This window comes from Lethenteron reissneri, chromosome 17 (genome assembly GCF_015708825.2).
Source record: "Lethenteron reissneri isolate LAM-NWPU_2019-01 chromosome 17, ASM1570882v1, whole genome shotgun sequence".
Lineage (NCBI taxonomy): Eukaryota > Metazoa > Chordata > Hyperoartia > Petromyzontiformes > Petromyzontidae > Lethenteron > Lethenteron reissneri.
The window spans coordinates 7,656,820-7,670,211 of NC_083795.1; the positions used below are offsets into that span (position 1 = coordinate 7,656,820).

The 13,392-nt window shown below is 47.5% G+C and overlaps 1 protein-coding gene across 1 annotated transcript in view; it reads left to right on the forward strand.

The window, feature by feature from the left end:
• The first annotated feature begins 356 nt into the window (after positions 1 to 356).
• The window catches only part of LOC133343418 (heat shock 70 kDa protein 12B-like), a 47,776-nt gene continuing 34,740 nt past the window's right edge, over positions 357 to 13,392 (forward strand). Inside the window, exons 1-2 of the mRNA XM_061553001.1 lie at positions 357 to 1,067; positions 11,763 to 11,851. Coding sequence (XP_061408985.1) covers positions 1,025 to 1,067; positions 11,763 to 11,851 — 132 coding nt within the window. The 5' untranslated portion in view covers positions 357 to 1,024. The remainder of the gene's footprint in view (positions 1,068 to 11,762; positions 11,852 to 13,392) is intronic.

The following is a 13,392-nucleotide window of genomic DNA, read 5'->3' on the forward strand; positions in this document are numbered from 1 at the left end:
GAGAGCGCGCAACGAGAGAGGTGTTTGTGCGGCTCTACTCGGGGGCTGCTGCAAGGATCCGTAAATAATGAGAGCCATCTGTACGTGGAGTTCAGGGAGCACAGAGCTTGGAATGCAAGACCACCCTTTTCCTCCCGCAGTGTGGAGCCAGCTCTCAAACCCCCTCCTGCCTCCCCCAGATGGCTTCCTCGTGTTTATAGTGGTGGTGGTAGTGGCCAATGCCCGATTCTACTGCACCCTTCCTTCTACCCAAAGTACCCCCACCCACCGACCCACCACCATCCCACCCATCACAATCCCTCTTCCTCTGCCCCTTCGTACCCTCTCCCCTCTCTCTCTCCCCTCTGCAGTCATCCCATCGCTAACCACCACCCTCATATCCCTTGCGTTCCCCACCCCTTCACTTGTTAAACACACAGGCGGCTCTGGGCATAAGTGTCACTGACATTATTATAGGTCTGCCCGGAGGTGGGGGGGGGGCGGGAAACTAAAATCAGGTGACGCGGTCGGTCATAGAGGAGGAGGAGGAGGCCCTGAGTAACGGAGAGAGGTTCTTGTTTTTAAGTGAACCACAATACACCCGACGCTACTACGTGTGCCGCGACACCGAACGGTGCGCTTTGAAAGCGACCCGTGACCAACAGCGGTTCCAAGACAAAGCGGGCAGCTGCGTTTAATCTGTACAGGAAGTTTGAGACCCATTTTTTCTCTCTCTTCTCTCTCTCTCTCTCTCCATTTTTCGTCATTTTTTTGGGAGGGGGGGGGGAGTTTGTAAACGTCTTGGAGTGGTCGGCTCACTTCCTGCCTCGGAGAGAGAGTTGGGGAGGGGGGAAAGGGAGCGTTTGCTGCTACTACTCGCGTCACACACACTCACACACACACACGCGCGCGCGTGCGCTGGTCTCTCTACAGCTAAGAGTAGCGCTTCTCTCGTCTGTCTGTCCACACCTCGGCACAAGTTCGAGATTAATCTCGGAGCTCCCCCCCCCCCGCCGCCCTGCACCCCCATTCTCCGACAGACGACATGAGCGAGCCTGAGGACGCCGCTTTAAAGAACATGACGTTGGGTAAGAAGTTTTGTCTTCAAGATTTTAATCAATTAATGACACAGCTATTATTGTGGGAAGTGGTAACAGTTTAATATATTTGTTTTTTGGTTTGTTGTATATTCATTCTCTGGAAATTCTGGCCAGATTGTGGTGTCCAACCCTCCCAACGATGAAGCAAACTTTTTTGTTGACCAAATTTTTGACGAATAATTATCAGCAAGGCGCAGATTAGCGCGGCATTCGTGCTCAACGCAGTAAATTTGTCGCCATCAAATCGTTTGTTGGACTTCAAAGAACTTTTGTTGATGAATTCTTGCGATACTTTTAAGAGCACGCGCAGGACTACGAGCGGCCACGTCCTGCACGGGGAAACACGTGGGAGGAGTCCATCCGCCCTGTCGGCTTGCGAGATGTTTACAATCTCAGAGGCCTTTTAAGGAATGCGGCCATGTAGATGGATGTCTTGTGTTTTCAGAGTTGTTTAGCAATTTGCCATCATCTAAAATAAGTCCTGTGCTTTTGAACGTCTTGCAATCAATGGGCTCAAAGCGTATTGAGATTCTAAATAGCATGGCTGTTTTTCTGTTGGGTTTTTTTGTTTTACAATCAAGCAGTTCCACGAATTAGGCAAACTCACAGTCAAATTGCATTAATCATGCAAATAATACATACTGGGTGTTATTTTCAAGGTAATTAACTCGCGTTTAAGAAAATATGGCTTATTTACGGAACACATCTATTATGAAACTCAATGGACCATTACCATCCTAGCGAAGGTGAAATAGTATTTCGCACGATTACGTCTGAAACCCGTGGTGCTTTATGAGCGTTTCTCCCTCATCAAGAGAGGTGGATAAGTTTTTTTCTATCCGAACCACAGTCCTGATTGGTCGACATACTAATACCCCGGTAGAAGAAGCAAATTGATGGTCAAACTCACGATTACCCACATCTCTGAAGTGTCTGAAATGTACGTCCAACTCTCGTAAGTGTCCAATTATGGAATTTGCAATCTGTTCCCAGTTGGGTTGTAGCTATTGATCCCGTCCCCCTGGTTTATCCAATGAACTGTCAATATTCAGGGGCTGAGCTTTTTGGTGGGAAATGTAGTGGACACTCGTGTCTACACGAAGCCCATTGCATCCAACACATACGCATCTAAAAAACATTGATTTTGACGCACTATTCCATTGCATGTATCATGACCATAAATATTCATTGTTAATCGATCAATCGATGGCTCATTATACCTTTTACTTCGTTGTGTTTCGATGATTGGCAGCTGTATTCGTTTGCTACATCAGTTAGCCTTGTTTTGATGTGCATTATTCATAAACAGATGATGCAATAATTAAGCCATTTTTCAGTCCATTGCAGGATTAAGTCTTTCCCACGCTATAGCGGCCATTGGGGTTCATTTGACTTTACCACGCTGGTCATTGCACATTGGCGAAGACCAGTTCAGATATCACTCGCCACTGACGATAGAGATGGTCAGGCAATTGAACTTAGGTCGCTGGGTTCATAGTGCGGTGTGTTAACCCACTGCGTCACTACTCCTCACTGATGTGCATTCACAGGAGTCATTGCGCCATCAATTGGAACGCGTCTGTTGTGAGGCTTCATTTAAACGATTGGGATTAAGCAAGAACTTCAGCTGATAGATTAGGGTCATGTTGACTTTTGCTATTGTTATACGCACACTGGTCATGTTGACTTTTTCCATTGTTATTCGTACCTTTCAACATGTCTAGCGCATTAAATATACTTGAAAATAATTATCGTTAGCAATGGTCCCACCAGTTCATAGCGGACAGCTCTTCTGTCAACCCACTGCTTGACAAGGCCTCGGCACGCCGTGTCGGTCACGGGGGATTGTTTGACCATACTTCACCACGTGGCTTAATGCGGGTTGGTTAAAGGCTTCAGATATCACCGGGCGCCGATGTTAGCTGTGTTCAGGAGTCAAACTCAGGTGGCCAGGTTCACAAGCACAGTGGATTGACACAAGGTCTGTACAAGTATTTGCTGGTCTTACGTTCCAAAGTTTTCCCAGCTGCTAGCGACAAGAGAAGTTGGGTCTTATTAACCACTGAGTAAATTGGCAGGCCTATTTGGTTGCATAAGCGCGTGCAGCCCTTTTGTCAATCCATTGTTGGCTAAGGGCCTCCTCATGCCGTGCAGGCTATGGGCTGTTTAACCATACTTCACCCAGCTGGTAAGTGTGAGTTGATGAGACCGGTGGGCATGCATGTGGTAGCATAGACATACGGTACAATCAGTGGAGTTTGCTGCACTGCGCTCAACATAGCACCACAGCCTATACCACCTATTACGCACAATGGTCGTTTATATACACAAGCACTCTGCAGGCTCCAGTGGGCTTGGCTTCTGATAGCTGATGATATCGCGTGCATTGTGGGCAGTGTCGTAACGACATTGTTAGCTCAGGGGGTGCGGCAATCGGTCAGGTGGGGCCCCAATATTTGATTTGTGCAATTTGCGGAAGCCGAACGTCACTGCTCTAATGAAATTGAAATAAAACGTAAAACGTAAATGAAAGCATTTTCATGAAAATACATTTAAATTCGTATTTTGTTGTTGTTGTTCTTTTACACTCTTGTTGAAAATTAAAATCTCATAGCTTTGGCGACCAGGGGGTGGGGGGGGGGGCAAGGCACGACATGCCCCCACGATCGTTACGCTCCTGGGAAGGGTTCATTTTGTCAAATTCTACATTGGTTGTGTGGCTGTAAAAATATATATATATATTTGGAAGACCCTCTTACAATTTTTTTACGGCAATAGGCGTGATTGGTTAATTATATCCCATTAATAAGGTCTCTTGTTCTCAAATGTCACTCAAGGAGAGGCTTTAATTGCGCTCGCAAAAAAAAAACCGGCGGCTTCAGTAAACACAAAACCCCAAACGGAACTGCAATTACGCTAGGATTTCCAAGGCCGGGGTGGCACTGTTAAACAAAGGTTACGTGTTTAGTTGTTTACAGCCCAGAGGCATTATAAACACGTGGAGAAGGTCAATTGTAATGATGCCGTATTCTCCGGATTACGACGTACTCTCTTCCACGTGCAAGTTGGTGGTTGCGTCTTATAATCCAGTCGGTGTTTGTGTGTGTTTTTGTCTTTTGGACAACTTTATTGACACCTGGCACATGTTTTTGGGGTCGGGTGTTTTTTTTTTACTTTTTGGAGCATCTTATACTCTGGAGAATACGGTACTTCAAATTGTGATTAATTGCTAATTCTGGTCAAAGCTAAGACGCCGTGGTCCTCAACGCCAGTGTCTGCGGGGACAAATGTGAATCGGGCAAAGATCTCTCGTGCCAAAACAGCACATGTTTTCCCAATTTGTGCACATCACATGCTACGTTGCAGAGACACTGCTTCTCGCAGTTGAAACGAGCGAAACACAAGCGCCTCATTGTGGCCACGTGGACTCGATTGTGGCTACGACGATGCCCTTAAATATTCCTTGTAAATACAATGGAGCACTTGTAATCGGGTACTTATCAAGTCATTGGATCCAATATAATGCAATCAACAGAATACACGTTTCCCCTGCAAAAGAGGAAATTATTCACATGAGCCTGGATTTTGATTTACTTTGTTAAATAAAGGATAATTAAGGGGTCGTAGCGGTGGCACTTTGGTTCGCGCAACGCACTACACACCTGGAAGCTTGAGTTCAGTTCCCTGCCATGGCTTACATTACACACATCCCTCCACCAGTCCTCACTGACCAGCCCTTTGAAATATTGTAAAAAAAAACTGCGAATTACCGACACTGCAGGGGAAGGTTTTCATCCAGCAGTGGATTGATGACAAATCGTGTTTGACAAGACTTTAATCTGTCCCAGATATTATGGGAATCATTGATAACATTTACATTTTTCGCACAATGTCATTTTATTAATTATTTTGAATTGTATATTTAAATATTTTAAAATTGTGCATTTTTAAACATGTAATTGTGGTTATGGAAACGAGTCAAGAAATATACAATGTGTACTCTCCAATTGCCTGGGTAAAAAGTGTCCTTGCCCAATCCTGGCCAACTGGCTCAAAAACTCAACAAACAAAAACGATTTTAACTCTTGTTATTATGACCATCATAGGCAAGCAGTGGGTGATGCGCACGCAGTGTCTGCATGTGACATGAGCCTTGTCTTGATTGATTCAAGGGATGCTGCGACCGGCTCGTAGCTCGCGACGGCCTGCGATTGACCCTTGCTTGGCACTCCGTGATCGCGCCTGCGCACGCACACACGCACGCACACGTACAAAAATAAAGATCCCCCGTATAGCCTTAACAGACTGTAGGGGAAAGTGCTGTTAGCGAGCACCTATGAAGGCCGGAACGGTACACGAGGGGGTGAGTGGCCAGCACCACGCCCGACCGCCTTTGTCTCCCTAGCGGCGATGTTTACACACCGCACCAGGTACTCATTTGAGGCCCAGGACCGGTTCAGATAATCGTCACTGGTGTTTGTCGTGAGCGGGAATCGAACCCGGGTCGCCAAGTTCGTAGTGCAGTGCGCTAACCGCTACACTAACCGCTACACTACCACGTACACACACACTCACACGCACACACACACACGCACACACACATACATACACACACACACATACACACACGTACACACACACGCACACCCACACACGCACACCTTGTCACCGATGCTTGGCTGGATCACATCAAGGCTCAGAGCCGAGCTCTCACTCCTCTTGTGCGCTCGGCTACATGTCCACAGTCCAGCATCATCCTTTACGAGACATGATTTCCTCCGCCCACGCGGCAGAGATCTCAGTCTCTGTGTCTCGCTGCCTTCTTTTTGCTCGCTTCGTGTTTTTTGACGTGTTCAGTTGCATGTGCATAACAACACCACCACCACCACCAACTACCACCACCACCACCAGCACGCATTGCCACGGCTCCCCAGGGCGGGACCCGCGCGAGGGGGCTGATGCTGCGCGAGGGGCCACACAATCCATCGATGTGTGCTCTGTTTACTGCCAAACTTCCAGGCCAATGCTCTCCGGACCGCCTTCACTAAACCCGCACAGACTCGCACGGTGAAATATATCACCAAATGATCAAATCGCCCCCGCAAAAGCGCGCACGATGTGTGGCGAGGCACTCATCCACCCTGCAGCGGATTGACAAGAAGGTTGTCCGTACGAGTCCACGCGCGGGGCAGGTCGGTTGAACCTTTTGTTCTGGCTGCGTCCGCGCCACCACAGCTGGAGAAGGGAAGCGAGCAGAATCAGTATCACCGCTCAACTCCACGTAACCCCCGAAGCTGCGAGCACCGCGCGCTGGGGATGAGTTCTGTGGTGTAACTGATACGGCTGTCATGTGTGAGCACGTGGCGCGTCCAATAACAACAACAACAGTGACCCATGTGCCTGTGCACATGGGGCGATGACAAAAGAAAGGCGCGGGGGAAAACAATCGAGCAGTGCTGACTAAATAAATATCCTTAAAGTGTCTTTTCAGCAGCGGCGTATGTCGACGTGATCCGTTTCAATCCCAGGTATCGTATCGTGGCGGCTTTAGTCCGAGCTGTTGTATCGTAGGGTCGCTAGCTCTGCTCGCGCGCGCTCTCTCATTCACTCTCTCTCTCTCTTGGTTCAGCGGGAAATGATTGCGGCACGGCGGTTTCGACTCGAGCAATCGTAGCACGGCGGATTTCGTCCATGGCTCCATCAAGAAATAAACCCGTCGTTGGGGCACCTCCTCTGCTGCCGATTCACAAGAACGAGAGGTGTCACTCAAAGTTCGAGTTCTGGTTGCGCGTCTGCGCATGGCCCTGCCCATAACCTCGGTGGCCCTCCGGAGAAATTTTTTTTTTCAGGACGTGGCTTTTTCAGAAGTTTCCTGTGGCCAAGGGAACAGGAGAACCGGTGGAACAAAAAAAATATGTATTCCCAAGCGTCGTGGCCGTCATCCGGTTCACTATGTGCTGTTACGGGCATCCGAGGCCTCACCCCTCCATTGTGTTTTGATTGCGATTGCCGTTGGAACAAAACAAAAAAGTAGTGTCCCGTGGAATTGGGATGGCCCTGCAGAAGCCGATAAAGAACGCGGATCGGAAATGAGCTGACGCTTTAACTTTTAAGAGAGCCGTTCGGAAATGTTTCTGAGCGAGCAACCTTGCCTGGGAGTTCACGGCCGTTGAGCAAAAATTAAGCTGCAATTGTGGAGTGCAGAAGTGAAAATTGCTTTTAAGTAAAGTGAAGTAACCCACTTTCTGCTGATTTCATTTTCTTGGGTGCTTTTATTCCACAGGAGGGGAGGGGGGAGTTTGTTATGATTAAACCATTCTACTTAAACTGGTCTGATGTTGCTTTATTTAAAGCAACAAATGCATGGCATCTGGAAAAATAAGCAAAAATAAGCAAAATGTGCAATTTCATTTTATTAGCAAAAATGCCATGCGCAAAACACATTACTCAAACAGTTTTTTTTATGAAATTAAATATATATTTTTAAATGATGGATTGAATTTTATGTACGCTTTTTTTGGCAGCCTTAAGAATATTGTTTTTTTCCTGCAAAAAAGATTTAAACATTAAATTAACAGCTGCTTTCGCATTAAATCCACATTCCATTTTCTGACGCAGTCACTTTCAGTAGGCGATTCATCGACGACTCGTGTTTTGCATAAACATACTCAAGCAATGAAGCGACTCGCAACATGCAGAATGATCAGCAACGTGTCTATATATACACACACACACATATTTATTTATATAAAGATTTTATTCAAATATTTCAGCTCATTCTTTCGCAGATCTTCGTAACAATAATAACAATTATTGCGTCGCATGCAGTTGAAGCAAACACGGTTTCTTTTACATCTCCATTCGGACGCGACGTGATTCAGAGACTGCACGATTAGAGAAGCCCATGGCCCAAAGATTGTCGCTGTTTAGCGTTAAAACGCTAGATCTTATTTTAATGCATCAATGCCGAGCGGATCGTATGAGTGCCCGGTTTATTAAAGGTTCAATCGGACCTGGCGGTGCTTTCGAGATACATTCCAGTATGATTGGCTGACAATTTACATGATTGGGCTTCTGGTCGTAAATTGTGGTAATTGCCGTGCGCTGTGATTTTCATCCACAGACTCTTTTTTTTTTGTGTGGAATATATGAGAGAGACCGTTATGGAATTCAGATGTGGTTTCCTGTTACCGAGGCCGCTCGTGAAAACTTTCACATTTCAACCTATAGCTTTTTGCCCTATTTAATGCGGCTAATCATTATCTAAGAAAAAAATATCTTCAAGGTATATTATTATTATTAAAACACACTTACGATACATGCTCTTTGTGGGTTTTATGCTGTGTGCGTTCCCAATATCTCTGACAGCTCTATGCCCAACCGAAGGGTTTCACCGTACTCTGATGTTTGCATTGTTGCTTGAGTTTGGCTGCTGTGCTATTGTTTTCCTGGCCGTGAACCAAAGGGGAAATGAAAGTGTAATGAGTTCCATACGCGCGTGAACGGGAGAGACTGAGTTTTTCATGCGATGGGATGCGAGGAACTGCTCTGCACGCGGTGGCGTCGTCAACTCGGCAGAGCGAGTGTCAACGTCATGTGGTCCTTAATCATCTTTCCTTTGAGGAGCTTATTTTCGCAATGAAAAAACAATGTTGGCTTCTACATGAGTAAATGCCTTCATTTTCTGGGCTTAAGTACAAAAAATCATATTGACACTCAAATTACAAGCGAAACTGGGATTTCATTCGAAACGATATTCGCTTTAGAACCTGGGTTGTAATTAAGTGGAAAGAATAGCATCCGTAGCATTCAATGAAGTGGAAAGTAATGGACATCTATTTCTCGCAGAAACATTAATTGTAGCATTGTAAGTTAAAACCACATTTAAGTGAAACGCATTAATGTTTCTAAGTACATGTTACAATATTGTTGGGTTTTTAAAAAAATATTCATCTCAATCATGAGAGCGCATCACATTCATTAAATGTGTTTTGCATGAAAGTGATACTTTACCAAATTGTGCATCAATGCCAACATCATTCAATATAGATGACAATACGCAGCATGGTGTCGCCGTGCAATACTATTTTGTGCGTCGCTACATCAGAATAAGAGCGCACACGAGATACCACCCACAGTAGAGACAGAGCAGCGAAATCAGCTGGCACGGAGGTGCCAGCTTGATTGTGGCATGGCTTTCGAAAGCCTTTGTGCAGCAGTGGATTGAACATGGCTGATGATGGTGAATAGGTCTGGGTGATTCCCGCAGACATTATATTCCGTTTTCACAATTCCTCAATGGGTGAGTCCCATTGATGCCGATTATGATGATGGTCGATATAATACTGATCATCGCAGTTATTGTGTTTGTTACCACTAAAGCCAATGTTTTCATAGTAATTATTATCCTCATCATAAATAATTGGTGTTTTTTTATTGAAGTACAGCCGTCGCCCAGACAAAGCACGATCATCCACCGTGATGTGTTTCATTTTTAAAGCAAAGCTTTGCGGGTTTTATTTTTTTAATCAGAGTTAATAAATCATTGCATGAAGTGCATGAATTGGAAATTGTCTTTGAGCCAGCTACACTTGTTTACATCAGCGAATGTAATGTCAGCCAATTTTAAATGCGCAAATATCAAGTGGAAATAGTCGAAAATATATGACAATTTTTTTCTGTCATTAAATCTTTTGCATACACTCACAGGGCTTAATTTCGCACTGACTATTTACGAGTCGTTTGCAGACTGATGCAGGCGAGTGACTGGTCGTAGCCATGGCTATAGCGAGACGTCGACTTGGATGTGATACGCCGTGTTGGAAAATATTTCTTGGGTCGCCGAGCCGGACAGATTCAGCTTGAAATTGAAGCCGTGTACACTCGTGACTCCACGTGACATGCGTTTCGGGATGTAATTACACGTAAAGCGCTTACATGCAACACATGGGACGTGTCTTCAACACATTACGTCGACTCACATCTCATCGACATTCACAAATGGATGCTTGCGACACAGCCTGATCGCGACATTCCACACTCCGCGTGATAATTCTCGACAACCGTTGATCCGGAACCAGAATCATTACTGATGCCGGAGAAATCCGATGAGCCATGAAGCTCTTCTTCACAGCTGGCCCAGTAGTCTCTCGTAGCTCGATTCCGGGGAACTCATCGCGGTCCCGTTTGGCACGCAAGCCTTCGAAACGTCCAAGTCGGTATCCTTGCAAATCGGGATTGTTGTTTAAATTTTGTATCGCGAATTTTCGCGAGAAATTGACGCCGAGTGCCGCCATGGAAAGCGACACCCCCCCCCCCCCCCATCTCTCACAGATGAACTCACGCGCGCGCAAACCGCCAGACGTGCAAACTCCTCGCAGGGAACGCGGGCGAGTGAGCCTGGAAGAGATTGTTTATTTGATATTGGTCAGTAATCTGAACAGCACAGTGGGTGTTTGGCCAATACGGATACCACCCACTGTGATCCCCGGGTCAGCCAACACCGTGGGATGTGGAAAGTTCAACAAAATGCCACTTTGAAGAATGTATGTGCAGGTGCATACATAGTCGAGATTAAGTTGACATTCCACGTATTTCTTTTCCCTTTTAAACACTTTAACCTATCTTATTTTCTCAATTGCTTGTACGAAACAATAAAAGGATATATATCTTTTTTTTCTGTTTTCCTCGACTCAAAACACAGGTGGAGCAGCAATGAGGCACGTGTATTGCATGTCGACACACATTATCTAGATCCAAATGTCTGCTCAATTTCTGACCCAACAGTAAAGATTGAAATCCAGGCGTGGGTGGAAATTGCTTGGCGTTTGACAGAGTGGATAACCATCGAGTCAAGACTCGTGGCGCATTCTCAACGTGATAACGTTGCTCTTTTTTTTTTCCTCGTCATTTTACTCTTGCAAAATGACTCCGCTCGCGCTGGCCCTCTTTGTGTGTAAAATGAGTTTGCTTTGTAAATGCCGCGTTCCCCCCTCTCAGTCTCTCTATACATTGTTCTATGGATGGTTCTATCTGTAAGAGTGGCGGTACAGTGGTTAGCGCACTGCACCACTAACGCCAGCCCCCTGGGTTCGATTCCCGTCAGCGGCGAGTTGCATCCGAACTCATCCTAAGCATTTCCTAGGTCGACTTAGCCTTAAATGAGTACCTCCCGCGGTAGGTACACGTCAGCGCTGGGGGAATCAAAGGCGACCGTGCGTGGTGCTACACCAATCCCTTTCATGCTGATCGTGCCCTTAATAGGTGCTCGCTAGCATGACTTGCCCGCACGAATTGTTAAAGAGTACATTGGGATCTTTGTCAATTCTAGATTTGAAGCTTTCGTGACTGCAAGGATTTATAGTCTTAGGTTTTTTCGGTAAAGTCACGTAGGTAAAAAATTTAAATTAATAAAATTTAAAAAAAATCACGACGTTTCGGACGCAACACAAGCTCCCGTCTTCAGGTGGAACCGTCACAGCACGATAGCTGTATCAAGTAACTTTACCGAAAAAACCTAACAATATTAATCTTTGTCAATGCGTCTATCTGCCTACTTACCCGCTTGCCTGTTTGCCTATCCGTCCGTTCATTCATCCACCTCTAGGTTTGTGCGCAGTTTCCCTTCCGCTATTTGCTTGGCACGGCGCCTCCTCGCTCACCTGCTCGTCTTCCCATTTGCAGGCGCTGAAGAACCCGAGCCGCAAACCCAGAGTCACCCGGGCAGCCCCGCCGGATGTGGCATCGCGCCTCTCACCCCGTCGATGCCCGCGGTGAGCTCAGCGATCTCCCAGCCCTCGTCGCTGGCGGTGGCACTGGGTGGTGTTGTTTCGTTTTAACGCCCTGGAGAAAGGGCGACAGTTTTGGGACCGAACACCAACATCCCAGATAATTATCGAGGGAGAACGTAAACTGCCAGCAGTCAGTGCCCGCAGAGGCTCCCAGCATGTGCAGCGAAACGTCGGACATCACTCCGGACGACGCGCGGCGTAACCGCAGGGCAACTGGGCAAAGCTACGCGGAGGCAGCTGCTGATCACCGACCACACTAACAGAAGCCCGGGTTTGAATCTACCTCGAAAAAACTGGGCCACTTGGAATCGAATCTGCACGCCTCGCGGCAGATCTGCCCCTAGACCACTTTGATAATATCCAATTGTGTCACTGCAGAAACAACGAGCAAGACCATCGACCCCACAGCAGTGAACCAAAGTTATACTCTATTCTTTGTAGGACTATGTATTCAGGGAAACCTCACCGAGTATCAATGCTCTTTTTTCAGTAGGGTCCTGTCAAGTTCTATTCGTAGTAGGGAAGCGATGTTTCGAAGTGTAAAATCCCAATTGAGGAATGTGCGTGTCACTTTTCAGCATTGGGATGACTGGCCAATGCTGACGTGAACACTGTGCGAGTCTGCGCGTCTCCAAGTGAGTCTATGGGCTCTCTATGTGAGTCCATGGATCTGCGTGTGTCAGTCACCGTGCGAGCCCACGAGCGAACTGGGCCACCGTGAGCTCAGAAAAGCCAACGCAGGGCTGCGAAGCAATCGACCGGCTCATCGACTGAAGCAATTTCCCGGCTAAACTCATCCGTAGACGTAGACTTTGTTGCGATGCGTTGTTGTCCATCCAGCCGTACGAAAGAGATTGGCGGCGGTGCAATTGGTGATGCTGCAAACCCCGCGGTGTGATTACACCCTGGGAGTGCCGGCTTTCTCTCCACTTTGCTTCCCGAGGACAATAACATCGGAAGGGAGTGGGGGGGTGAGTAAGTGGGGGCGGGGGGTGATGGCGGAGGTGGCGATGGGTCGGGCCGCGTCTTTCAGCCGCCGCGCATGTGCTGAGCTCATGGGGGTTGACGGTGCCGCGCCGAGGGAGGGGAGATTTGTCACTGCGATGTTTGCGACGTGCTGGGAAACGTCAGCGACAGTCTCAATCTGTGACCTGAATGTCCCCTGGCGGCCGGACGCGAACGCGCGAGGATGCAACAGCAACGGCGTGCGAGGAAGCGCGCACGCACGCACACACAGGCACACACGCACACACACGCACGCACACGCGCACGCACACACACCGGTACACACGCACGCGTTGCACGGGCACACACGCGGATACCCGCACACACACAGGCACACACGCACACACACACACGCACGCAATACAGGCACACACGCACGCGCACACAGGCACCCACGCACGCACACACAGGCTCACACGCACGCACACACAGGCACACACGCACGCACACACAGGCACACACGCACACACAGGCACGCACGCACACACACACAGGCACACACGCACACACACAGGCAC